Source organism: Doryrhamphus excisus, chromosome 14 (genome assembly GCF_030265055.1).
Source record: "Doryrhamphus excisus isolate RoL2022-K1 chromosome 14, RoL_Dexc_1.0, whole genome shotgun sequence".
NCBI classification, from domain to species: Eukaryota; Metazoa; Chordata; class Actinopteri; order Syngnathiformes; family Syngnathidae; genus Doryrhamphus; species Doryrhamphus excisus.
This window is the reverse complement of record NC_080479.1, coordinates 776,398-803,758: the sequence shown is the minus strand read 5'-3', so window position 1 is coordinate 803,758 and position 27,361 is coordinate 776,398. Positions and strand designations below refer to the sequence as shown.

At 44.9% G+C, this 27,361-nt stretch overlaps 1 protein-coding gene across 1 annotated transcript in view; it reads left to right on the top strand.

Moving 5' to 3' along the window:
- The window catches only part of LOC131102376 (CLIP-associating protein 2-like), a 64,943-nt gene extending 37,701 nt beyond the window's left edge, over positions 1 to 27,242 (top strand). The window contains exons 9-45 of the mRNA XM_058047990.1: positions 1,847 to 1,920; positions 1,985 to 2,077; positions 2,155 to 2,300; positions 2,374 to 2,509; positions 2,584 to 2,654; positions 2,736 to 2,795; positions 4,159 to 4,236; positions 4,350 to 4,517; positions 4,589 to 4,629; positions 4,849 to 5,001; positions 5,314 to 5,337; positions 6,342 to 6,443; positions 6,611 to 6,637; positions 8,706 to 8,732; positions 11,130 to 11,303; positions 11,436 to 11,480; positions 12,374 to 12,481; positions 12,726 to 12,788; positions 13,225 to 13,331; positions 13,462 to 13,485; positions 15,025 to 15,180; positions 15,267 to 15,358; positions 15,452 to 15,515; positions 17,113 to 17,172; positions 17,401 to 17,403; positions 18,588 to 18,751; positions 18,846 to 18,924; positions 20,978 to 21,121; positions 21,209 to 21,352; positions 21,435 to 21,541; positions 22,952 to 23,093; positions 23,163 to 23,358; positions 23,425 to 23,618; positions 23,685 to 23,813; positions 23,876 to 24,082; positions 25,971 to 26,087; positions 26,193 to 27,242. Coding sequence (XP_057903973.1) covers positions 1,847 to 1,920; positions 1,985 to 2,077; positions 2,155 to 2,300; positions 2,374 to 2,509; positions 2,584 to 2,654; positions 2,736 to 2,795; positions 4,159 to 4,236; positions 4,350 to 4,517; positions 4,589 to 4,629; positions 4,849 to 5,001; positions 5,314 to 5,337; positions 6,342 to 6,443; positions 6,611 to 6,637; positions 8,706 to 8,732; positions 11,130 to 11,303; positions 11,436 to 11,480; positions 12,374 to 12,481; positions 12,726 to 12,788; positions 13,225 to 13,331; positions 13,462 to 13,485; positions 15,025 to 15,180; positions 15,267 to 15,358; positions 15,452 to 15,515; positions 17,113 to 17,172; positions 17,401 to 17,403; positions 18,588 to 18,751; positions 18,846 to 18,924; positions 20,978 to 21,121; positions 21,209 to 21,352; positions 21,435 to 21,541; positions 22,952 to 23,093; positions 23,163 to 23,358; positions 23,425 to 23,618; positions 23,685 to 23,813; positions 23,876 to 24,082; positions 25,971 to 26,087; positions 26,193 to 26,270 — 3,797 coding nt within the window. The 3' untranslated portion in view covers positions 26,271 to 27,242. The remainder of the gene's footprint in view (positions 1 to 1,846; positions 1,921 to 1,984; positions 2,078 to 2,154; positions 2,301 to 2,373; positions 2,510 to 2,583; positions 2,655 to 2,735; positions 2,796 to 4,158; positions 4,237 to 4,349; positions 4,518 to 4,588; positions 4,630 to 4,848; positions 5,002 to 5,313; positions 5,338 to 6,341; positions 6,444 to 6,610; positions 6,638 to 8,705; positions 8,733 to 11,129; positions 11,304 to 11,435; positions 11,481 to 12,373; positions 12,482 to 12,725; positions 12,789 to 13,224; positions 13,332 to 13,461; positions 13,486 to 15,024; positions 15,181 to 15,266; positions 15,359 to 15,451; positions 15,516 to 17,112; positions 17,173 to 17,400; positions 17,404 to 18,587; positions 18,752 to 18,845; positions 18,925 to 20,977; positions 21,122 to 21,208; positions 21,353 to 21,434; positions 21,542 to 22,951; positions 23,094 to 23,162; positions 23,359 to 23,424; positions 23,619 to 23,684; positions 23,814 to 23,875; positions 24,083 to 25,970; positions 26,088 to 26,192) is intronic.
- Positions 27,243 to 27,361: the final 119 nt, after the last annotated feature.

Below are 27,361 nucleotides of genomic sequence, written 5' to 3'. Positions count from 1 at the left end.
CAGTTTTTCTCAGCAGCTTGGTCGGGATCTTCAAGTGGGTCCACGGTTCCAAGTCTAGAATGGTTTAATTTCATTTGAACATGCATCAGATTCCAATTGAGTGCATCCCATAATCAGTTCCCAATTCCACATGTCCAAAAGGAGTAGGAAGAAGCAAAGCTTATTAAATCCTACCCCTCCATCTAGTAATTTTACAATCAGTAACTGTTACATTTGTTCACTTCCTGCTTTCTTAATATAGTATATGTTTTTTTATTTTTTATTTTTTTTAGTTTTACCCCGGTTTCCTCCCACATTATAAAAACATGCTATGTTAATTGGTAATGGTTTAATTTCATTTGAACATGCATCAGATTACAATTGAGTGCATCCCATAATCAGTTCCCAGTTCCACATGTCCAAAAGGAGTAGGAAGAAGCAAAGCTTATTAAATCCTACCCCTCCATCTGGTACTTTTACAATCACTAACTGTTACATTTGTTCACTTCCTGCTTTCCATAATACAGTTTAGGGTTTTTTTGTTGTTGTTTTTTTTAAATAATGTACCTCATACCAAAGTAGGAGGTGATATGAGCATCCAATGCCATAATGGGTACCATAGTAAGTGTCAATATACAGTAAACCTCGGATATATCGGAAATTCGCTCACAACGGACAGATAAAAAAGAACCGATTTTTCTGTAATGCATTTCCAATAAAAATTCATTGCATATATCGGATTTTTTATAACGGATTTCGCCTATTTCGGACAAAATCTCCAGTCCCGTTCCAATGCATTTCCATTAAATTTCCCTTGCATATATCGGATGGCCGCATCGTGGCGCTCCGATTCGCCGAATCGTGACAGGCAGCTATACGACGTCATTTGCAGCGTTGCCTGCGCGTCCAGGTACATTGGAAACATAGTCAAGGAAGTGCCTTTTTATAACGGATAAAATCCCATTTACGCATATACCGGATATAAATCCCATATATGCATAAAACTGACATTTTCCGGTATACGCATATAACGGATTTCGCTTATATCGGACAAAACCAGTGGGAACAATTGAATCCGATATATCCGAGGTTTACTGTAGTGATATATATAGCACATCATGACTGGTTCAAGACTCTTCATCCTTGTATTTAGCAAACATCAACTGCTTGTATTGTTTCTTGAATTCTCATCCTTGTACATCGCTTGAGGTCCTCACGCAACCCCTTTCATAGTTTGATTCCACATACTGAGATGCTGTGGCTTTGTAACGTTGTCCTTGCATGGAAGTTCTTCCCTGAGATCATATTTCTCCTCTCTTGTGGAGTAGTAAAGTATTGGATGACATTTTTAGCTAATTGGTTATTGTTAGCTTGATGCATTATTTTAGCTGTTTGAAGATGAACTATATCAGCGAGTTGAAGTATTAGCGATTTTAGAACTTCGGTACGAGGTACATTATTTAAAAAAAAAAAAAAAACTTAAATTGTATTATGGAAAGCAGGAAGTGAACAAATGTAACAGTTAGTGATTGTAAAAGTACCAGATGGAGGGGTAGGATTTAATAAGCTTTGCTTCTTCCTACTCCTTTTGGACATGTGGAACTGGGAACTGATTATGGGATGCATTTAATTGTAATCTGATGCATGTTCAAATGAAATGAAACCATTACCATAGAAATAAGGAGTTAGTATGTTCTCTATAGGCAACATTATGGATTATCCTTTGCTCTTCAGTTGCTCTTCTATTTATTAGCCCATATTTCCACAGGAGAGCGATTTCCGATTGAGAACAAATTTAGCTTTGTTCAATATTGAAACATCAACAACAGCAAGAATAACGCTATAACGTCTGCTTATGGCGTTCCAGGGTCCAAGGAGAGTGCGGGGGCCGTGGATGAAGATGACTTTGTCAAAGCCTTCACAGACGTTCCCGCTGTCCAGGTAGACCATCACCTTCTCATGCCGTCTTTGTTCTTATCACCGACTCTTCCCATCTCCCCCACAGATCTACTCGTCCAGGGATCTCGAGGACAACCTGAACAAGATCAGGGAGATCTGCTCCGATGACAAACACGACTGGGACCAGCGAGCAAATGCCGTGAGTGGAACCCATCCCGAACCGTTTCCTTGCTACCTTCCAAGCGTTGTGGGTGAATGTTCCGCGTCTCCTTCCAGCTGAAAAAGATCCGATCCCTGCTGGTGGCCGGCGCCACCAGCTACGACTGCTTCTACCAGCACCTCCGCCTCCTGGATGGAGCCTTCAAGCTTTCCGCGAAAGACCTGCGCTCCCAAGTGGTCCGAGAGGCCTGCATCACCGTGGCGTGAGTGGCGCCGACAGACGTGTGCGTGATCTCTTCACTTGGATCATTCTCAGATATGCGATCTTCTGTGCAGCCATCTTTCTTCCGTGCTGGGGAACAAATTCGACCACGGGGCCGAAGCCATCGTACCGGTCCTCTTCAACCTCATCCCCAACTGTGCCAAAGTCATGGCCACGTCCGGCGTGTCTGCCATCCGCATCATCATACGGGTACGAGTGAAACCTGATCATTGGATGTGCCTCGTGGGATACATTGTGATGGTCATCTCATCTTCCTTTTGTAGCACACGCATGTCCCGCGACTCATCCCCTTGATAACCAGCAACTGCACCTCCAAGTCTGTGGCTGTGAGAAGGTGAGAGCAAACCACCAGGATGAAGCTGCTGGCGGTTCTGCTGCTGACATCACCATTAATAATATCATGGATCTTCTCCAGGCGCTGCTACGACTTCTTGGACCTCCTACTACAGGAGTGGCACACCCATTCTCTGGAGAGGTGAGGAAGACGCCTCATCACATATTAATACCACAGCACCCGGTCTACTCGGGGCAGGTGTCTGACTACAGTGCACCGCGGTGGCCACAGCAGGTGGCTCCCTACGCTCTATGCCAGGGGTGGGCAAACTTTTTGACTCACGGGCCGCATTAATTTAACAAAATTGACGGGGGGGGGGGGGGGGTTATGTAGTATTTTACACGTAACAGTCCATTTTTACACCTATATTTTTACACATATTTTACATGTAAAAGTGTCATGCAATCTGCTATATGTGCACTTTGAAATCATTTATTTGATGTAAAGTGTATTAGAAATGTATTATTATTGTTATTTTTATTAGAATTATTATTATTATTAGTTATAGTAATGTTATTATATTATTATTATTTTGTTAATAATAATAATAATAATAATAATAATAATAATAATAATATTAGTATTATTATTATGTTAATAATAATAATATTACTAAAATTATTATATTAATATTATTAACAACAATATTAATATAATAGTAGTATTATTATCATTGTTGACAACATTATTATTATTATTATTATTATTATTATTATTTGTATTACTTATATTAATATTATTAACAACAATATTAATATATTAGTATTATTGTCATTATTGACAACATTATTATTATTATATTAATAATAATAATATTACTAAAATTATTATATTAATATTATTAACAACAATATTAATATAATAGTAGTATTATTATCATTGTTGACAACAACATTATTATTATTATTATTATTATTTGTATTACTTATATTAATATTATTAACAACCATATTAATATAATAGTATTATTGTCATTATTGACATTATTATTATTATTATTATTATTATTACTATTATTATTATTACTATTATTATTATTATTACTATTATTGTGCTTGTGCTCCTTTTTCCAGGAGCATTTTTGTAAACAACAGACCACATCAAATAACGAAAAGCAAACAAACAAAAAAGGAACAAGGGCCTTTTCCTGTTGCCTCTCTTGCGCTGGTACAAAAACCATAGGCCCACCCCGGTGCATCCTGGTCCTGTGAGCACTGCCTACCTAAATATATTGCAAGTGCCCAGGGTGTTACCCAATGAAATAAACCCAGAAATTAACTACTAATTAACCCCAACAAAATATGATAGATAAACAAATAAATAAATAACTAACAAGAAAGTATTATCAAGTAATCCAAACAAAACAACAACAACAAAAAATAAATCAGCAGATATCATAAACCTAGGAACACACCAATAAATAGCTCCTACAGATATAGATATGTGTATTCATGTATCCAGTGGCAGACCAGCAGTGTAGCAATGAATCCCCTCTCCCTCCCAGGCACACAGCAGTTTTGGTGGACAGCATCAAGAAGGGCATTCGAGATGCAGACTCTGAGGCCAGAGTGGAAGCCCGCAAGTAAGCCTCACGAAAAAATCATTTCTACAAAATGAAAAATACATTTTCCATCCCCTCCTCCTGACGGTCTTCTCATTTTTTGTTTTTGTTTTGCATCCATCGTCCTCCTCCAGGGCTTACTGGGGCCTGAGGAACCACTTCCCCGCCGAGGCAGACGCCCTCTACAACTCCCTGGAGTCGTCCTACCAGAGGACGCTTCAGTCCTGCCTGAAGAGCTCTGGTAGCGTAGCTTCGCTTCCTCAGAGCGACCGGTCGTCGTCGTCGTCGCAGGAGAGCCTCAAGTAAGACGTTTGCCGCCTCACTTTTTTCCCCGGAACAAAAAAATGACACGCTCGCTGCTTTGCTCTTTCAGTCGCCCTCTGTCGTCCAAGTGGTCAGCAGCTCCGGGCCGAGGTGAGTCGGGCGCACACGCCAAGGACGCCGCGACACGCGTCATCCTCTCCTGTCACGCTTTGTCACATTTGCCCCATATGATTTCATTTACGTTATTCTATAGTTGATCCAACTGTGTCGTGTTTGCCTGCATGTGTTTTTTGTCATTGTGTATATATATTCCTTCATTGCCCCGCCCCTTTTCCAACACACCCCTCCCATCTCCATCTATCCCATCAGTCCTCATGGGTTCAAAGAGCGCGGCGCCGTCCGCCTCCCTGCAGCGTTCCCGCAGCGACGTGGACGTAAACGCCGCCGCGGTCGCTAAGCAGCGGCACGTCGTGCAGGCCAAGGCAGCTTCCCGCATGCCCCCTGGCTCCTACTCCTCACTGGGTAAGGGCCCTGTCAGTCAACGCGGCGTCGGGCCAATCAGAGACAGACGCCGGCGTGAGACAGAAACACGCTCTCTTCATTTTTCCTTCCACGTTCCCGGCGCCTGCGCTTTGCTTGCCAGTCTACATGGAATGTCGTGTAGCCGTGGAATGTCTCTGCTCGACAGATACTAACACACACTCTTCTCCTTTCTCTTCTTTCATTTTCATTATTCTGGCCTTCCCTCGCTTCCTTTTCCCTCTTTTCAATCATTTTGTTTCCTTCCCATTCTCCTTCCTCCTCCTCCTCCTCCTCTTCCTCCTCGCCCCAAAGATGATGCCTCTGATAAAACGGATGGTAAGATCATCTCACTCTGCTTCGCCGTCGCAAGCCTCCTCCCCCCTTCCCTTCCCTTCCCTTCCCTTCTCTTCTCTCCAGTCTCCGCTTTCCCTCTGTCCTCCCTGACCTCACCCACTTTTAACTCTGCTCTGCCGCACTGAGTGGTCACAGCGCCCCCTGCTGTCACTTTGTCACATTACATCCTGATTCACGTCACCACGGTTTTCCACATGTAAACATGATCATGCATTGGCTTCATGTGCAATAAAACAATAGATGGCACGGTGTTTCCCACGGGATTGCAATCTGTTTGTGGGGGGGGGGGGACCTCATGAATTATTTGAATGAATTACCATAATTTGCAAAAAAAAAAAAAAATCCAAGACATAAAAATCAAAAATATTTAAACTTACAAATTAATTGTGTAGCTTTTGGCAGGAGCTGCCTGTGACTGCTTTGAAATGGGGGAGGGACCCACAGCAGCGCCCACTGCTCACCGAAAAGTAGTAATACAAATGCAAACATGCAGCCCCCCCGCCACAAATAAATGTAACCAAAGGGAAACACTGATGCAATGACGCTTATGCTTATGGAGCATCCAGCACTTAAATATTCGACATGGAAGCTGATATTTCCGTCCCCCCCCCACCCCCGCTGTGTCTGTCCGGGGTCAGACAAAGGGTAAAGGGGGGGAGAACATGTTAGCGGCGGTTGCTAATCAACATCCATGCTGTCTGTCGCTCTGTATTTTGACGGGCATGGCTTCAGATGGTCTGCAATTAAGGCTGGAATGCTCCATCTTTAATGCGATTAATCGCAATATAATCGCAGTATGTGTGTTTTCTAACCCCCCATACCTCCTCGGTGGGTGTTTTTTAACTCGCAGCCCCACGCTAGGTTTTGTCCAGCGTTGGTGTCTGCTACAGATTCGGGCTAGTTGTGCATGTTTTGGGAGTTTTTTTTTTTTTTTTGTGCGTCTGCGTGTGACACTGACTCGCCTCCCCGCCCCTCCCCTTCCACAGGCCGCGTGCGCACCAAGCAGCCCCTGTCCACCCCCAGCAGCATGTCCAACCAGGTGGATTCCAGAGGGCGGAGTCGAACCAAGATGGTCTCCCAGTCACAACGTATGTAACGAATGTGTAACGAATGTGTAACGAATGTGTAACGAATGTGTAACGAATGTGTAACGTGTGCGTGTGTGTGTTGGCGAGCATAAGAGTCGTCCTTTTTGGGGTTTCTGTTTCCTGTTGCCTTCACGGCATCCATAAGCTCCGTGTTTTTGTGCCTTCAGGTTCAGAAGAATCCGATTGCACACCAGGTATTCTATGGGAGTGTGTGTCAGATTTGTCAACGTGTGTGTGTGTGTTTTGTGTTTCACCGTGTGGGGGGGGGGGGGTTGGCCCGGCCCACACGCTATTGCTCTCATCTTTGAGTCAGGTGTTTTTTTTTGTGTGTGTGTGTGTTTTTTTTGTGTGCAAAGAGAAGTATTTTTATTTGTATTTTGTAAAGACAGTGGAACCTCTGAGGTTGAATATGTACAAAATACATTTTTGTCGTTATAATCGGTGGACAAGCCAGGCTAGCATTTCAACAGTTTGATAGATAGATAGATAGATAGATAGATAGATAGATAGATAGATAGATAGATAGATAGATAGATAGATAGATAGATAGATAGATAGATAGACAGACTCCCTTTATTGTCATTGCACAAAAACACAGTAGTGAAATTGCCAGCGAAATGTCGTTGCCTGGCTCCCATATAATAACAGACACAAAAGAAGATAAGAAATAATAATAATAATAATAATGTGGAGAATAAATAGATAGAATAGACACCAAATATGAACAACATAATGTAAAGTGCAGCGTGAACTGCCCAAATAATTTAAATAAATCATAATAATGTAAGTAAGGTGCGCAAGGTGAGCAAAGCGAGAAGTTGACGGCTAAAAATTGATGATCGAATCAAAATGGTGATAAAGCAGTAATCTAAGATCATATGAAATATGATGCAATTGTTTAAAATAAATGACTGACGGCTTATCTTATTTTGGATGTCGCCGATACGAGTCTGAATTTGAATCGGAAAATAAACCAGTGGTATCGAACATCACGAATCACAAAGTCCGAAGCAAACCAGATGTTGCGAGACCCGAATGATCTTCTCGTAAATGGAGCCCTGCGTCAAATGTCAATCAAGTTTTCCTTATTTAAGTAATTAAGTATCATTTTTTTATTTTAGTGGCTTTTTTTATTGTGTTAAAATACCATTTTGACATAGGTTACATTATTTGTTTTTTTTCGCTAAGTAAACCACGATAAACCGCTTGAAGGATGGCGTCGGAGTCGTACTTTGTCTCGGGCTTGGGAGCTAAACGTCAGCGGGAGTTCCGATCCGACTTATCCGAACCTTGCAGCGTTCCCGTTTCAGAGGTTCCACTGTGTTTTTTCCCTCTGCATGCTGTGTTTTCATCGCCAGCGTCGGCGTGTTTTAGCATCCCGGCGCACTTTATGCGTACCCAAACACTTCCCGAGTGTAACGCTTTTCCAGATAACCGAAAAACAACCTCGCATGGCGATTAAAGCGCCGACAGTCGATACTCGGCAGCAGCTCGTTCAATAAGATGACAAAAACGTGAAAAAGGGCAGCTGATCAGAGGCCTTGAAAGAAATGCCCACGCATGTCTGAGAGTGATTCTTTAAGCGTTGAATCCTGGCAACTGGACCGGTTTTCTTTGTGGAAGACATTTTGTCCGAAAAAGTGGTCTTCCGTTTGAAAATTGTAGGCGTGACGTCTCCCTTTATGTGTCCCTGGTTGGTGCGTCCCGTGGGGGGGTCCTTGTTGTTGTTGTTGTTGTTGTGGTCCGTTCCCTTGATGTCTTCTCGACATCTTTCCCCCCAAAGATTGTCTCATTCCACAGGCAGAGTGGGCATTTACGAAGAGACATAATTATTGTTATGCAGGACAGTCGGTCCCCAGTCGTGCCCTGTAGGGACCACCCACCAGGGACATAAACAGGACAACTCCACACCTAACATTTTTAGAGTCCAGTTGCCTCCATTGAGCCTTTGTGGAGTGTTTTTTTTTTCTTCATTGTGTTTTGCGGTCCGGCTTGGCTTCATACGTACGCCGCCATGTCCCAACATGCACTGCTTTCCCAGGCTTCCATGCACAAGCTCAAGTCATTGCTCAGTGTCGCCTTCTTGTGATGATTAAACCCACAAGTGGATCAGTGCCCCCCTTATGTTCTGGTCCCCGCCGTAGCGCTTTGTCCACGTGACATACCATAATTGAAGTAGTTTAATTTGCTGTTCTCCCCCCCTCCCCCACCACCAACACCAACACCACCTCGCCGGTGCTCTCACTGGGCTCCACGGCTCAGGATCGCAGTCCGCTAACCAAGCCGGTGGTAAGAGTCCAATGCTCTTTTTTTATTTGTATTGCCTTGACGCCTCCACCGAACCACCCCTCCCTCACTTGACAACACCGGTGCTCACTTCAAGCTCCACCCACCCACCCCGGCTAATGCATGCTGGGCGCTTGTAGGAGCACTCTGATGGTTTATCTTGTGTTTGGGCCCTGCACTGTTTTGAGAGCCTCCTTTTGCTGCACTTTAAACGTGTGCCAATCTGGGTTGGAAACGTGGAAACATGGACATATTTTATATATACGTACACTCCGAAATGCCCAGGGGGATACCCGGAGGTTGTCTACCACCTAGCATTAACTGCTCCTGATCAAGATTCCAAGACCACATGAAAAATGTTGAATCTTAAGGAGTTTCTAAGAACTTCAAAATGTGGAGAAGAAATGGAATAGGCAATGTATTGCTAACAGCATTAAAGGAAAACTGCCTTTTTTGGGAATTTTTGAATTTTTGGGATCATTCACAATTCATATATGAAACACGAGCACATATTTCGTTCTCTTTTCTGTGCATTTTAACCAAAGGAAATTTAGTTTTTATGAGCGAGCTAACAACGGACGTCATGGGAGGTGACTATTTTCATGCTAACGTGACTTCCAAGCTAACCAAGCTATCGCCGTATCATCATTGTAGCAGCTAACACCAAAAACTTTATTGACAAACGGCAACGCCACAGAAGAGTGGATACCTCGCTCTCACAGATGCTCGTTATCTAGGCTAGAGCGCGCGTCTTGTGCTGGAAGATACAGACATCGGAAGTGTCATCGCCGTTCCCGTGTATGACGGAAATAGCCTCCTGTGGGCAATGTTGTGGACAAGTTTCAGCAATGTTTTAAACCAGGGGTCGGGAACCTTTTTGGCTACGAGAGCCATGAAGGCCAAATATTTTAAAATGTGTATCTGTGAGAGCCATATACATTTTTTTAAACATTGAATGCAATAAAATGTGTGCATTTTTATGTAAGACCAACAGTTTTAGATATAATGGGCTCTAATTACGTAGACCAGGCACACTGGTCGCAGCAGCGCAGTGTCCAATAATAAATCAAATACTTGTTGCCATTAATACAACTTCTGCTGCTGCATGGTTTTGCACCATACTCCGTACACATATTTCATTCTTTTGGCCATCTTCGTCAGAAGGCTTGGTTCTGCAGCTTTAGCTAGGTGACTATTTGACTAAAGGAGGAAAGTTTACATCTTAATGACCGAGGTAGACTACCGCATTACCCAGTAATAATCAAGTTTTGGTGTTTGAACTGGAAAATATCATCAGGAAAGATAGATATGGTCAGCCGTATTGCAGTAGAAAATAGATGGATCGATTAAAATGCATAAGAAAGTTGTTGATTTTGAATATTATTTTTAACAGTGATTTCTGTGATGGTTTACTTTAAAATGTTAGCAAAAATACATTTTTATTGTGGTAAGAAATGCTTGAGAGCCAGATACAGTCATCAAAAGAGCCCTACCTGGCTCCCGAGCCATAGGTTCCCTACCTCTGTTTTAAACCATTAATATACGGTAAGATACTGTATGTATGTATTACATTTGATCATCAATGTACTTGTTACTGCATGATCATAGAATTTACAGTAGTAAACGTTACACGTTATAGTAGAGGGCTTCATAGTCAAAATAGTCCCAATGACGTACATTGTTAGCTGGCTCACACTAATTAGTTTTCTCTCTTTAAAAACACACTGAACAAGGAAGTTCATGTTTTAGGATTTGGGATTTTGGATGATGGCCAAAATTTCCCAAAAATGCACTTTTTCTTGGCCCAAAAACCTGGCACTAAATCCCATTCAGTCCCTACTTTAGCAAGGATTTTGCCGTTTCAAGGCCGTGGTCACAAACTTTTAATCAGCTGACCGAGAGCCTTTTTCCACGGAATGTTTTTTTGTCTCATTCCCATTTCTTCCTTATGCATTTTCCAGCTCTTGTCAGAAAAAATGTAAATATCGGGATTGGATGATGTAGTCACAAGCACCGTGCCATGCCTGTGAACGCCACATGAATATATGTAGCTTAGCGGTTAGCGCTTAGCGGTTAGCGCTTAGCGGTTAGCGCTTAGCGGTTAGCGCTTAGCGGTTAGCGCTTAGCGGTTAGCGCTTAGCGGTTAGCGCTTAGCGGTTAGCGCTTAGCGGTTAGCGCTTAGCGGTTAGCGCTTAGCGGTTAGCTGTGCGGTTAGCATACAAATGTGCCCACAATGGTGTGCGTGTTGTTAGCATAACTTGTCCACATCGTTTGGTCTCCAAGCTGCGGGAAACCGATTACATACACACATGATGGTGATCGGATGCGGGGGGTCACCAGGAACATGATGATGATGATGATGATGATGATGATATATATTCTTTCTCTCTCTCTCTCAAGCGGGCAGTCGCAGTGGCTCGCCCGGCCGCGTGCTGACCACCACCACGCTGAGCACCATGAGCTCGGGGGCCCACCGGGTGCTGTCGGGGACCACCGTGGACGGCCGCAGGCGAAGCCGCATCCCTCGCAGCCAGGGCTGCTCCCGAGACTCCTCGCCCACCCGCCTTTCCGTCGGTGAGAAGCGGGACGCTGCTTCCGGATTCTTTTAGCACAAACAGAACCGTGAAATGTGTTCTCCTCGGAAACTCAAACCTCCTGCTCTCACTGTCCTTCTCTTGCCCCCCCCCCCTGCATCCTGCCCTCCAGCTCCCTCCAGCATTAGCTCCGTCTACAACGGCGCCAGCAGAGGAGGTAAGGCCCCGCCTCTAAACCGACTAGACCGCCCACCCCCTAAATACTCCAAATCTCCAAATCTGTCTGTGGTCCCTTTTGGGATTATTCCGATCTTTCCTGCATCCCAACTTCACGCCGTACCCGATGTCCTCCCGTGTCTGCACTAACACGCCCCCCGGTGGACCGTGAACGTCTCGCAGGGTTCCACCCTCTTGATAAGGGCTGCGATTAACCCTGATTGGCTGCTGAGGTGATGAAGAGTGCAATTAAGACGGGAACTTGATTGGGAATGCAGACCCCCCCACCCCCATCCCCACTTCCGTGGCACCCCATGCCTGATTCCGGACAAAGAAAATTCCTTTGTCCTTTTTTGTGACTGATGAGTGGAAATATCCCACTGGCGTTAAACGTGAGCACAGCCAACGCAGACTGATTCCCTCAAGGAATAGTTTTCCTGAAGGAATAGTTTCCCACGGATGCTCCCATCATCCACGGAAAAGGGTCCCAGTCAGACAAAGGAATTGGTTGGCTACCTCGGCCAGGTGTCCACGCCCTGTTTGTGTGGGCGTGGCCAAAAAGGAGTGCAATAGATGTGATCTGCATGTTGAAAATCGGTGCTTTGAGCCGGACGATGCTCCCCCCCCGATGCAAGTTGACCTGTGCTCGTATTCCCTTTCACACTCATGTCCTTTCCCGCTCCTTTTCACGTCATCGCTCACGTTTGTCCTTTTCTCTTTTGTGTCCCGCTCTCTCTTTCACGCTCCACGTCGCTCTTCTCACGACCGATGTTCTTCCTTCTCCTCCGTCTCCTCCTCGTCTTTCCCTCTCGAAAACCTCGTTCCTCGTTCCGCCCACACCTCGTCCCCCCCCCCCCCCCCCCCCCCCCCCCCCCCCCCCCCGGCTGGCGTCAGCTCGGGGCAGTCGTATTCCTCGGCCCAGTATGAGTCAGGGCTGCAGCCGCGAGGCCAGCAGGGAAAGCAGCCGGGACACCAGCCCCGTACGCTCCTTCGCACCCCTCGGTGAGTAGCAGCCGCGGCCCCGCCTCCCTGCAGGGATGATGATGATGATGATGATGATGATGATAGCAGTGTAGCCATTTATGAGGGCTGTTTTTTTTCCGCCAAATGAAATGAGACAATCTCAATCACTTGCATGTTTTTTTGGGGGGGCCTTTCCCGTCTCCACTCACATCCTGCCGTGGAGCAGCATGGTGGTTTCCCCATAAATTGTGTGTGTGTGTGTGTGTCTTAATGTCGGTTGCAGCCACGCGGAGCTACTCTCGCTCCACTGGAGCTCTCCACACACCTGACGCTTTTGGGGCTGCAGGTGAAGGCTGAGTACATCTACTTCTTCGTACCTCAACCGCCCACCCACCAACCCACCCGCCCGCCAACCCACTCTGCCGTCATTTCTGCTCTTTTTTTTTTAACGCCTTGCATCCTTTTTCTGTCTTTCTTTTGCCTTTTTTAAAATATTTTGATTGATCCATTTCTTTATTTTCTGCATTTAGCTCCAGGAGGCCGACCCCTGCCGTGGAATCGCATGTTTCCCCCCCCCCCCATTATGTTAAAGCTGTTTGGTTTCAGCCATGTTTCCTGCTGAAATGTCCTAACAAGCCATAACATGGACTTACACTCGTATGCGTGCGTTAAGTATGGATGGAAGTGTGTTTTTTTTTTTTTTTTTTTATATTTTCCACAGCATGTTTCACCCACTCGTCCTCGTCTTCTTTCATCTTCTCTAACTTCCGTCTATCCCGCAGGGTCGGCTTTTGGCATCGGCCAGTCCGGCCGCCTGTCGTCCTCAGTCAGCGCCATGAGGGTCCTCAACACCGGCTCCGATGTAGAAGAGGCTCTCGCAGATGCGCTGGTATTTTTATTTAGATTTTTTTTTTGTAATTGTTCAACTGTCAGTGCGTGTTTGCCACACTTCCTGCAGGTTGTGCGTGTGCGCATGTGTATAAACTAACCCTGCTTCTACCTCTGTTCGATGCTGTCAGCTGTTGGGAGACATGCGATCTAAGGTCAGCCTCTTTTCCCAACCTTTCCCCTTGGAATGTGTTGTTTAGCGCTTGGAAGAATACCAGTGGTGCATTTTGACCCCCGTAGTCGCTGAGGCGGGGGGTGTCCAAAGAGCCAAAGATGTCATTGAACATGGAAAATAAAATAAAAAACAAACAATAGCGGTAACAATATGGATACATCAGCAGCCATTTTACAAGAACAAAGTCCAAATAGTACCAGAAAACAAGTTCTAGTTGTTCAAGAAAAGTTTGTAACTTTGAGAATAACGCAGGAGAAATGTGAAATATTTTGAAATATTACAGAAAAACTTAAAAAAAAATTTTTTTTTTAAATATATATATTTTTTGGAAGTCGTCATCTCATGAAAAACAAACAAACCAACAAATAAAGTTTATTGAAAAAACGCTGTTTGTAAAATTAGGTTGCCAAAAAAGTTAAAATAAATAATAATGAAATAAAGTGAATATATTTAATATTTTGGGGATAAAGTCATCATATTACAATAAAGTTGTAATCGTAAGCATCCGGAATATAAAGGGCTCAAGCCAAAAATCAGTATCAATCAGATTACAAAAATCAGGAAAAAGCAGAAAGAAAAAAAAAACAAATAATTATAAAATAAAATAAAAATAATAAAATACAAAAATAAAAAATAATTAAAAAAATTAATAAAAATTTCAAATATCTTAGAAATTCAGGAAGTGAACAAATATAACAGTTACTGATTGTAAAAGTACCAGATGGAGGGGTAGGATTTAATAAGCTTTGCTTCTTCCTACTCCTTTCGGACATGTGGAACTGGGAACTGATTATGGGATGCACTCAATTGTAATCTGATGCATGTTCAAATGAAATTAAACCAAAACCAATATTTCAACGGCAGTATTTCTCCTCATAATATTAGTAGTTTATTCTTGTAAAATTCCTGTGAGATATTTTTTTTTTCTCTAAATATTTTGAATTTTTTCTCGTAAAATGTATTTTTATAATTCTGCTGCTGCTGCTTTTTAAAAATGTTTAAATTAAAAAAAAATTCTTGTACATTTTCTTCTTCTGACTTTATTCCCATAATATTTGGATTTCATTACCATTACCATTAATATTATTAATGATATTATAATGTTAATATTGATAGTTTTTTCAGCTTCATGGCAAAGCTAAGATGAAATATGTAGAACTTGTTAGCAGGAGTTTTATCCTTGGATTTTTCCCGATGTGGCACTCTTTGGAACAACATTGGACACCCCTGCTATAGGTAGCTCCACGCATATACGATGTCTGTTTGTGTTGGGTGCATAAATTGAAATAAAAATATTTTCTAAAATTCAAAAAAAGAATATGCGACATGATCTCAGGTCGCTTAAACCTTCTTTGGCAAGGAAGGAAGGAAGGAAGGAAGGAAGTCAAAATGCACCCCGTCTTCCCCGTCCGTGCCTGACTGACATAATGTAGCACCTTAATTTTATTATTATTATTATTATTATTTTAATACCATGCCTAATTTCCCTGGTCTCCATCCACGTTTGTTTCCCTGACAGAAGAAGCCAGCACGGCGGCGGTACGAAAACTACAGCATGTACTCTGACGACGACGCCAACAGCGACGCCTCCAGCGCCTGCTCGGAAAGATCCTACAGCTCCCGTAACGGGGGCTCCATCCCGACCTACATGAGGCAGACCGAAGACGTAGCAGAGGTCAGCGAGAGCAGCCGCACACCCTTCCTCTTTTTTTGCTAAAACCGTAAACCATATTCTTCCTTCACCACCAAATACCCGTCCAGGTGCTGAATCGCTGCGCCAGCGCCAACTGGTCTGAGAGGAAAGAGGGCCTGTTGGGTCTCCAGGCCCTGTTGAAGAACCAGCGCACCCTCAGGTAGGGTGGGCTCCTCGTCCGCGCCACGACAGGCCCCGGGCCTTTCACTTTGCACCTCACCTTCCTTCACCTGGTCTTCTTTTCCACGTGCAGCCGCGTGGAGCTGAAGAGGCTGTGCGAGATCTTCACTCGAATGTTTGCCGACCCGCACAGCAAGGTACAGTACGGCTGCATGGAGAGGGGCACGCCGCACCCACTTTGCCTTGGTTTACACCATATCCCATCATTCCTCACTGTACCGGATTCTGCCCCCCCCCCCCCCCCGGGGACTAAATGACCACGTTAAAGACACACTAGCACGCCTGGATGCATGACACAAAACACACACACATGCAGGCATGACGAGTGGGTTTTATTTTTTCTAACGGCATGCCACGCCGCATTTCACTTTTGACCTTTTTAGGACTGTCACTCTTGAAGGCGTGCTCGCCGCGTTTGCTGCCACTTCCTGAATGGCACCCAAAACGACACGCATACGCACACACGCACACGTATACGCTAGGGGTGTCGCAAGGTCTTGTTTGGAGAAAAGCTGTCTGCGTGCTGAGAACAGGCAGCCAGACGCCAATCAGAGTCAAGTATGGCCTGGATGCTGTGGATGACGATATTCATATGGAAGAGCACACCACCAAGTGCTTGACGAACACCTTGCAATCCAACCCACCTTGGTGTTCACGGCGTCGGCGAACCAGCTGTTGGCTACTTGTTGAATCTGTAGTAATTCTACATACTCTGCGATCAGTTGTACTATCGACGCTAATTGCGTTAGCATCAGTTTCAAGCACCCGTTTCATTATACACCTCATACTAGGGCTTGGGACGTAGGAATAGTTTTCCAATATTTTTCCCCATCGTGTTGGGGAGAGGTCTCACATTCCGGTTTATACCGTCTTTTCTGCTGTTCACCCCCGCTGTGCAGTTTGGAGTGGCTAATTAACCTAGCATGTTTTTGGAATGTGGGAGGAAAACCGGAGTACCCGGAGAAAACCCACGCGTGCACGGGGGAGAACATGCAAACTCCACACAGAGATGGCCGAGGGTGGGATTGAACCGGTGTCTCCTAGCTGTTAGGTCTGTGCGCTAACCACTGCTACACCGTGCAGCCATGTTGGTTTTTTATATTTGTTGTTATTATTATATGTATCAAAGAGTCAGCACGGTGCATGAGTGGTTAGCACGTTGTTGGCCATACAGCCGGAAGATCTGGGTTTGAATCTCTGTTGGACATCTGTGTGGAGTTTCTCTCTCGCTTGAAGACAGCTGGTGTAGGCTCCAGCATACCCCAGCGTCCCTCATAAGGATAAGCAGCATAGAAGATGGATGGAAGGTTTATTATGATTATGATAATTATACAGTATGACCTGCCAGTACTCTGCCTCTCTTTTAAAGTCCACTGGGATAGGCTCCAGCATTCCCCCACGAGGGATTTTTTTTGGTCCTTAAAGAATGGGAGTCAATTTGTGGCAGAATCGGCATGTTAAAACTCAACCTGGATTGTTTTGGGAAATAAAGGAGGTTGTTTGTCCACTCATGTTTTGTCACGGTCACCGTCTGGTCTGGTGACACCCCTAGTGTACACACACACACACACACACGTGCACACACACACACACGTGCACACAGCCCTTCTCTCTGACTAACGAGCTGCCCTGCGCGCCATCTAACACGCCAACTGTGCCTCACCGTCGCCTCGCACACACGTTTTTTTTTTTCTCTTTTTTTTTTGACATTTTGATGATTTCAATGAATTTCAGCGAGACTCCGGCAGGGTGTACGGCACGGCAGAATCCGGTATAAGCTCAGCCTCCTTCAAGGTATTGCATCTCACCACAAAGAAACTGTCTTTCTCTCTCTATCTTTCTCTCTCTCTCTCTTTCTCTTTCTCGCCCATATCATCTTTTGTTCCTTCATGTCTCCTGCACAAACCTCACCTAGACAGTATCTCCATCCTGGATGGAGTGTCTACCTCAAGTCTAATCAGTCTCTCTCTCTCTCTTCCTCTCACTGTCTTCTCCACGCCGCTGTCGCCTGGACCTGCATAGAGAGTAAGTTTGACTTTGTTGTCCTGCTATGTTGCCATGAAAAGCTAAGTGGTTGGAATGGAGACGGGATGTAGAACTGATTGCCAAAGCAACAGGCATTTATTGCGGGTTTGAATTATCTGGCAACAGGCCCAATCATAACATGAGCTACTGTCGTCATTCAACTAAAAAAAAAACTGAAGTGTAAAGGTGACTGTAGGGGTGTTATATCATGTCGAAAGGGCTCTAGTAATGCTCAAAGACGTATTTGTAGTGAGAAGGTTCTAGACAGGTTTTCTATGCTCTTAACTCCAAAGTATTCCGTTCTACTTTGTGGAAATTCACTTATCACGGCCGTCAGGTGTGGAACCAATTAACCGCCGTGAACAAATCAAATCAACTTTATTTGTATAGCACTTTTCCTGCAAAAAACATGCGTCACAAAGTGCTTTACAGAATTAAAAAAAACAATTACCACAATTAAAAGTAAAAAAAACAAATACTAAGATAGCCCCTCCCTCCCACCCTCCATACTGGACACACACACACAATCACACACAGTAAGGAAATCAAGGAAACGCCACCTTTGGGGCCGTCCACACTGGGAGGAGCCGCAGGTCGTGCCATCGGGGGACCAGCACCCGGGGCCCCCCCGACTCCGACAGACGAGCGGACCCCCACATTATAAAGGCAGGAACCCCCAGCCGGCCGGGTCGAAGGGACCCAAGGAGACCCGACACAGCCCCCAGTGTGGAGGACCCCTCCCTGAGGAAATACTGGAGTTAAAAGCTAAAAACTAAAACCATAAAATAGGACTAAATGGATAAAAACATAAGAAAAGTTTAAAAATATGTCTTTAATCTTTTTTTTTTTTAATATCAACAGTCTTCGCAGTCCTGAACAAAGTATTACCACAATATTTCTTGGATTGGTTAAATCCCCAAAAGGAGTTATTGGTTCTGGTTGAGTTTTGGTACCCGCCCCTATTTGGGAACACTTTATTTTCTTCGACCGTTGGCAGGGTGATGCAACAAATACAAAAGTCGTTTCCGTGAACTGAACCTCGACTTAATTGGATTCAGCAAAAGCTTAATTAAGGCAAAACCGAATCCCAGACTTGCTGAAAGAAATGTAGCGTTGTTGTTAACGTTTCTGCAAGGTGAAGATAAAGCAGATAAAGTGAAAGTGTGTGTGTGTGTGTGTGTTAGGTGTTCAGTATGTTCCTGGAGACCCTGGTGGATTTCATCCAGGTCCACAAGGACGACCTGCAGGACTGGCTGTTTGTCCTGCTCACGCAGCTGCTGAAGAAGATGGGAGCAGACCTGCTGGGCTCCGTGCAGGCCAAAGTTCAGAAGGCGCTGGACGTTACGCGGTGAGCAGCGCTTGAAGTGCTGGTGTTGTGGGGCTCGGGGCGTGGGGCGGCCATGTCTGTTTGGTTGAGTGGAAGCTCTCTTTTGTCTCTGCAGCGAGTCCTTCCCCAATGACCTCCAGTTCACCATCCTCATGAGGTTCACCGTGGACCAAACGCAGACTCCCAACCTCAAGGTAGACAAGGACTTCCTTCTCAGTTGGGTTGGAATCGGGGCCGAGTGTGTCAAGGAGTGGGTATGGGGGGGGGGGGGGACGGTTTTGAACACGCTCCTTGCAAAGCCCCAGCATGCAGAATTCCTCAGTGGAGGGAAGCGCTTGTGTCTTCCTAGCATCACTCCATCCCCGCCTCCTTTTCCGAGCATCCTTTAACGACCGTCTCACTGGTCTTAAAGGAAAACTGCACTTTTATTTTGGAACTTTCCCCTTCATCCACAATCCTGAACTCGTATGTCTTTCTCTTGCCTGTGCGTTATAAAGATACCTAAATAGGTAAATAGATACAGCTCATTACTGCATGTATGGGAACCACTTACTCCGCCGACAAAGCCTTCTGATAAAACCGCCAACAGCGCCAACAACACTCAATTTACATAATGTCATCTGCATAAAAGCAATCCACACCAGCTAGCAGCTAGCCGGCTAGCGACTAGCTTCAGTACAGACTCGCCTGCAGCACGTCACTACCAAAAAGTAGGGCTGATTAATCTAATTAATCACAGTTGGAAAGTGAATTAATCATGATTAACCCTTTATACGGCACTCAGTGAAATACTTTTAATTTAAAAATTCAATCGTTCAGTGTTATTGTGGGATATAAGAAGACATTTTTTCTCTTTTTACTTATTAAAAAGGTTTCAGGTTTTGAGTGCAAATCAAGATCAGAGAAGTTACCATATACGGTTCCTTAGGGTATGGAAAAGGGGCGGGTCAAACTGCACAGAGGTACTGTAGTTAGAGTGACTGTCATCAACCAATCATGGTTAGTTTTTATGTTGAAAATTGCAATTTCCGACTTCTGAATGAAGAAAAAAGTTTGATACTCTCTGGCTCACTCCTGATTGATCACAGCCCGTGATGTCACTTCCTGTGACATTGTCTGATCTTGGCTGATTGGCATGAGAAAAGTCACATGACTCTGTTGCCTTTGCTGAGACATGGGGAAACCCTGTTTTTTTTTTTTTTAAGTTACCATATATGGTTACTTGCCCTATAAAGGGTTCTATGGAGGACAAAAACTGCCAAAATAAAAAATAAATATAAATGGAAATAAAAACAAAAATAAAAAAATATTTATGTATATATTTTTTTATTTTTGTTTTTATTTCCATTTATATTTATTTTTGTGTATTTAATTTTTTGAATTTTTTTTTTCATTTTTGTTTATTTTCCCTTTTATTTATTTATTTATTTATTTATTATTTTGGCAGTTTTGGTCCTCGAAATGCAGAAGGAAAAACTATTCAAATGAGGGGGCGGTCCTAAGTGTGTCTTGGGTTGAACTGTTCGCCTATTGGTTGATCGACATGTGAGTGCGAAAATCGACTAGGTATGCCTGGGTTGGAGGGGGTGTCTGCGGCTTAGGTCCCATTAGTAGTGATTGTCTGTTTTTCAAACACAGAAAAGAGAAGTGTGTGTTCGTGTCTCACATAAGGATTGTGAATGATGGATGAAGTCCCCCCCCCCCCCCCCAAAAAAAGTGTCCTCTTCCTTTAAAGCCTGCTTCTACCCACCTCACCCCCCCCCCCACCACCACACACACACACACACACACACACACACACACACTCCCTTGACTTGACGCAGTGCTTCTCCTCTCTCTCTCTGAAGCCTGTGCGGAGCTCATGTTGCGGGCGAGGCAGGGGGGCGCCCGGGGTAAAATTGCTCCCCCCCAGAGCGCGGCGTCACGCCTGCTCACTAGACGAGCAGGCCGCAGCCTGGAGCCGCTCCTGCCAGGTCAGTGCGCTCCGGGGGGGAGCACCCAACGCACAGCGGCGTGATTAGGAGGAAGTTGAGAACAATTAAAAAAAAAAAAAAAAAGCAGTTGCAGCCGTTTGTTGCATCACTTTCGTTTTGTTTGATGGCTTCCATTTTTGCCCCGCACGGCACAGCATGGCCTTCGCTCGCATTTGTTGGGCTTCCATTTTCAGTGCTCCATTGTCCGTGTCTTGTTGATGGCGAAGGAGAAGCGCAGACGAAGCTAAAGGTGCGCCCGTGTTGTTTGTGGCAGGTGAAGGTGGCCATCCTGAGGTACATCGAGACGCTGACGCTGCAGATGGAAGCCCCCGACTTTGTCAACTCCAGCGAGACTCGGCTGGCCGTCTCCCGCATCATCACCTGGACGACCGAACCCAAGAGCTCGGATGTCCGAAAGGTCCGCGAACGTCCATAAAAGACGCGCTGCCGGGTTTCGTACCCGCAAAAAAAAACGTTAGCTGTCACGTGTTTTGTCGTGCAACAGGCGGCCCAGTCGGTGCTGATCGCCCTCTTCCAGCTCAACACCCCCGAGTTCACCATGCTGCTGGCGGCGCTGCCCAAAACCTTCCAGGACGGCGCCACCAAGCTGCTTCAGAACCACCTGAAGAACACGGGCAACGCTGCACAGGTGAGGCGCCGACCACCCGCTCTCTCGCTAACGCTGGTTGTATCGTAAAAGCTTAATATTGTCCTCTGACCCCCCCCCCAAGGCATCTATGGGCAGCCCTCTGGCACGCCACACCCCCCGCTCTCCAGCCAGCTGGCCAAGCCCGGTGACCTCCCCCACCAACACCTCGCAGAACACCCCCTCACCAAGGTACCACGCGCCTGGTTGGCGGCTGTCATTTACTACTCGTGGGGGTCAAAGGGTCAAAGGCTAGGACCGTTTCCTTTATGTAGCTTTAACGCCGTGTACTCTGATGCCAGCACGCCCTTGTTGATGGATAAAATGTCACATTTATTGAAATTATGTTTATATCCTGAGAATTGACCATTAATAACCATTTATGACTTATTTAATGACCATTAATAAGTCATCTCCATGTAAAGCCGACTCTCCGTATGCCCGAAATATTCTTCTTCCAGCCGCCAAAAATCCAACAGTAAGGGTCAGATCATTTCTCATAATATTACATCTTTTCAAAAATGCTAAATTTTTATTTTATATTTCGACTTTATGGCACTAAAATGAAAAAAAAAATTCCTCATAATATTACGAGTTTATTCATGTAAAATTGTAACTTTTTTTCTTGTTAGTCTGTCAATATTTTGATTTTATTATATTATTTTTCCACAACCTAATTTTCCAAAAATGTTTTTTGTTTTTCTCATAATATTGTAAACTTTTAAAAAAATTATTTATTTTAATATCTCAACTTTATGCCACCAAAATTACAATATTTTTCCTCATAATATTATCACATTATTCTTGTAAAATTACCACTTTTTCTTGTTGGATTGCATTTTTTTCCCTCTTAATATTTTGCCTGGGACGGCACGGTGGTCTAGTGGTTAGCGCGCAGACCTCACAGCTAGGAGACCAGGGTTCAATTCCACCCTCGGACATCTCTGTGTGGAGTTTGTATGTTCTCCGGGTACTCCAGTTTTCCTCCCACATTCCAAAAACATGCTAGGTTAATTATTGACTCCAAATTGTCCATAGGTATGAATGTGAGTGTGAATGGTTGTTTGTCTATATGTGCCCTGGGATTGGCTGGCCACCAGTCCAGGGTGTACCCCGCCTCTCGCCCAAAGACAGCTGGGATAGGCTCCAGCACCACCCCCGTGACCCTCGTGAGGAAAAAGCAGTAGAAAATAAATGAATGAATGAATATTTTGCCTTTATTCTTGTGAAAAATTCTTCTGCAGATTTTTCCATGTAGATTTTTTTTGTTCATATTAGTTTAGTTTAGCTGTTTTTATCATGTGCCATGAGCCAATAAAAAGCAGCCACAGTCGAGTGGTGGTCTTAATGTCCCACATTTTTATCTTATGCTTGAAAATGCTTAATTTGTGCCAAACTTATGTACACTTTGCTTACCATAAATATGCTACATCATTTTAGCTTTTTTGGAACCCGTGATAGTGATAGAGTGAGGGGGGCGACGTCGTAACCGTGATCTCGCTATCTGTGACCGTCCCTAATTTGAATCCATTTCCACTCTGCAATGAAAATGGAAGATATCGTAAAGACTGACGACGTCGCAACATGGTGGTTTCATTCCAGTGCATTTGACTACGACACCGAGAACATGAACTCCGAGGACATCTACAGCTCGCTGAAAGGCGTCACCGAGGCCATTCAGAACTTCAGCGTCCGCAGCCAAGAGGACATGAACGACCCGCTTCAGCGCCGCGACGGAGACGAGGTGAGAGGACATCGAGGAAGGCGTATTCATCAGGACGTGTTTGACGCCTACCGTAACCGTGTGGTGCAGGGGAGCAGCGGCGTGGACGGCAGAGGCCCGGAACCCATGGACGGGGGCCGCATGGCCTTGGACAACAAGACGTCCCTCCTCAACACGCCCCTGCTGTCCTCCAGCCCGCTAGGGGACCGCAGGCTCCTGATGGACTCGCCGTTTAAACTGAGCCGCAAGGACAGCAGCCTGGACGACTCGGAGCAGCTCATGGACGGTAAAACCGGAAAAACCACCAAACTTTTTCTTTTTCTGGCTTTCTCATCCCCTCCATCTCGAGCAGACAGCGGCCTGGACCAATCGGAGCTGATGGCCGAGCTGCTGAAGGAGCTGTCCAATCACAACGAGCGCATCGAGGAGCGGAAGGCGGCGCTGAGCGAGCTGCTCAAGCTGATCCACGAAAACACCCTGCAGGTGTGGGACGAGCATTTCAAGACCATCCTGCTGCTGCTGCTGGAGACCATGGGCGACAGAGAGGTACACCCGAACATCTCATCGCTAAACTACAAACGTGGACGACCGCATCCGTTGCGTCTTTCCCAGCACGTCATCCGGACCCTGGCGCTGCGGGTTTTGCGGGAGATCCTCGGCAAGCAGCCCTGGAGGTTCAAGAACTACGCCGAGTTGACCATCATGAAGGCCCTGGAAGCACACAAGGACCCCCACAAGGAGGTAACGCCCCCCTTCGTCCATCCATCGGGTCCCGCGTATCCACTCACATGCTTTCTTTTCAGGTGGTACGAGCGGCAGAGGAGACGGCGGCCATGTTGGCGCTGTCCATCTCCCCCGACCAGTGCATCAAAGTGCTGTGTCCCATCATCCAGTCCGCAGACTACCCCATCAACCTGGCCGCCATCAAGATGCAGACCAAGGTGGTGGAGAGGATCCCTCGAGACAGCCTGGCGGGACTTCTGCCCGAAGTGGTGCCGGGGCTCATCCAGGTAACGGACGCCGGACAAGCGCCGTGGAGTCCCACTAAATACAAGCTGTGTTATTTCAACGTAGGAAGAAAATCCTAACTTTACAAGGATAATGTTGGAAGACACTTTATTTCCATAATGTAGAAATAAATATATATATTTTAAAATAGTCATAGTATTATAGAAAACTAGGAAAATTAAAACATTTCATTGTGGGTTATGTAACAAGAATGAAATCCAAATATTATGGAATAAGGTCAGAAGAAGAAAATGTTCAAGAAAAAAATTTAAATTACATTTTTAAAAAGCAGCAGCAGCAGAATTATAAAAATAAAAATACAATTTTACGAGAACAAATCCAAAATATTTAGAGAAAAAAAAAATCATATCTCACAGGAATTTTACTAGAATAAACTGCTAATATTATGAGGAAAAATACTGCCTTTTTACTAGTACTGAGTTGAAATATTGGTTTTGATTTTATTTCATTTGAACATGCATCAGATTCCAATTGAGTGCATCCCATAATCAGTTCCCAGTTCCACATGTCCAAAAGGAGTAGGAAGAAGCAAAGCTTATTAAATCCTACCCCTCCATCTGGTACTTTTACAATCAGTAACTGTTACATTTGTTCACTTCCTGCTTTCCTAATATAGTATAAGTTGTTTTTTTTGGGGGGGGGGTACTTTTTTTTTTTTTTTTTTTTTTTTGTACTCCGGTTTCCTCCCACATTCCAAAAACATGCTATGTTCATTGGTAATGGTAATGGTTTAATTTCATTTGAACATGCATCAGATTACAATTGAGTGCATCCCATAATCAGTTCCCAGTTCCACATGTCCAAAAGGAGTAGGAAGAAGCAAAGCTTATTAAATCCTACCCCTCCATCTGGTACTTTTACAATCACTAACTGTTACATTTGTTCACTTCCTGCTTTCCATAATACAGTTTAAGGTTGTTTTTTTGTTTGTTTGTTTTTTTGAATTGGAATTGGAATTAAAGTCGGAATATTGCGGAAAACATGACTATACAGTAAACCTTGGATAAATCGGACTCGGATATATCGGAAATTCGCTCACAACGGACAGATAAAAAAGAACCGATTTTTCTGTAATGCATTTCCAATAAAAATTCATTGCATATATCGGATTTTTTATAACGGATTTCGCCTATTTCGGACAAAATCTCCAGTCCCGTTCCAATGCATTTCCATGAAATTTCCCTGGCATATATCGTATGGCCGCATCGTGGCGCTCCGATTGGCCGAATGGTGACAGGCCGCTATACGACGTCATTTGCAGCGTTTGCAGCGTTGCCTGCGCGTCCAGGTACATTGGAAACATAGTCAAGGAAGTGCCTTTTTATAACGGATGAAATCCCATTTACGCATATACCGGATATAAATCCCATATATGCGTAAAACGGACATTTTCCGGTATACGCATATAACGGATTTCGCTTATATCGGACAAAACCAGTGGGAACAATTGAATCCGATATATCCGAGGTTTACTGTATTATGGAAATAATTCCAAAATATTGCAAGAGGTAAATGTACAAATATTATTTTAGAAAAAAAGGCTTTTTCACCTGTATGACAAAGCGGAGATGCAGTTTTTTTTCTTGAAATGTATATAAAATCTTAGCATATCTTTACAAAATATAAAAATGTCAAAGTTCCTTGCTTTCATTTTTGGCTACAAGTTGGCGGGTATGAGGCCCTCGCTGGTTTTCCTTTACACTTTTTCATGCACTCCAAATCATTAACTCAATCAAACTAACTTGCTGTACATCAGTTGGGATTGAACAGCCTTGCTCCAAATATTGCCGCCTTTCAATGGACGCCCCTCCCATCCCCCGAAGGGTTTCATCTGAAGGTTTCTAATCCCGGCATTGTGCTGACACGCAGGGTTACGACAACTCGGAGAGCAGCGTGAGGAAAGCCTGCGTCTTCTGCTTGGTGGCCATCTACGCCGTGATCGGGGAGGACCTCAAGCCGCACCTCAGCCAGCTCTCCAGCGGCAAGGTGGGGCGGGAACACGGACCCCAAAGTCAAACCAAGACGCACCACTTGGCGGCCTTTCGCAAGCTAACCCCCCCCCTTCCTGTTTCCTCTTCCTCCCCGCTGCAGCTGAAGCTTCTGAACCTCTACATCAAGCGCGCCCAGTCTGGTTCCAGCGGCGGCGAGCCGGCGTCTGAGGGCCTATAGGGGGAACAGCGCCCTCTTGTGGGTGGAGGGGGGGCCGACCGCGGAACTGCTACGCTGCCTGTTTTGCAAAACATTAGCACACACACACACACGCACACACACACACGCCAAGAACAAAAACACATCTGCACACTTGTGGACTTGAGTCTGGACTTGAGAGTGACACATTAAACACCCCCCCCCGCCCCCCTCCCCCCTCAAGATGGGATACATGACATCCTCCACCCCTTCACCTGTTGTCACTCATGGATCATGAAGATAAAGAAATGGCCGTCCTCTTTGCCCCCCCCCCCCCCCCCCCCCTCACCTTGTTTGCGTCTTGCCCACCCCCCTCCTCGTTGAAGAGTAGCTAACCGGGTTTCATTTGGGCCACTTTCTTTTATTCCCACACGACCGCCGCTCCCCGCCCCTGCACCCAAAAGTGGGTGTGGCCTTCTTTCCAGTACTTATGGTACAGAAGCAGATTAGTTCTTGGTGATGCATGACCATTTTTTTTTTTTATTCTTTATTTTATTTGAGTCGCGTCACCAGTCGTAAGAACGTGAACGCGCTTCTACATTTAAGTCGGGAAAATAAATTGTCCGCCCCTTTCAGGAACACCCCCCCCCAACCCCCCAACCCCCAAATAATTATTACAATATATGGTATTAAAATGGAGTATGTCATTTAGGAAAGTACTCCTGGGGGGGGGTGTCCATCGTTGCTTTTATTTGTCTCTCGCCACCCCTTAACCCCCGCCCCCCCCGGATGAGAAATACAATTTATTCTTTTACAGCTCTGGAAACAAAAATGTCCCCCCCCCGCTCTCTACTACTTCTAAACTAGTACTCTCCTACTACTACTACTACTACTACTACTACTCGCTTGTGTCTTTTGTTTCCTTCATGTAATATTTTAGTTTTCACTGTTGTGTTCTATTCCCCCCCGCCCCCCCCCCCCCCTGTGTATTTACAGAATGTGCTTACAATAAAGAACTTGTACAGATCATGAATTCTTCTTCTGCACTATGAAGTACACATTTATACATAAATAATATTCCTGATATTCCAGCTTTGCAGGGTATTACTTATGCAATGAGGCGGGTCCCCCCC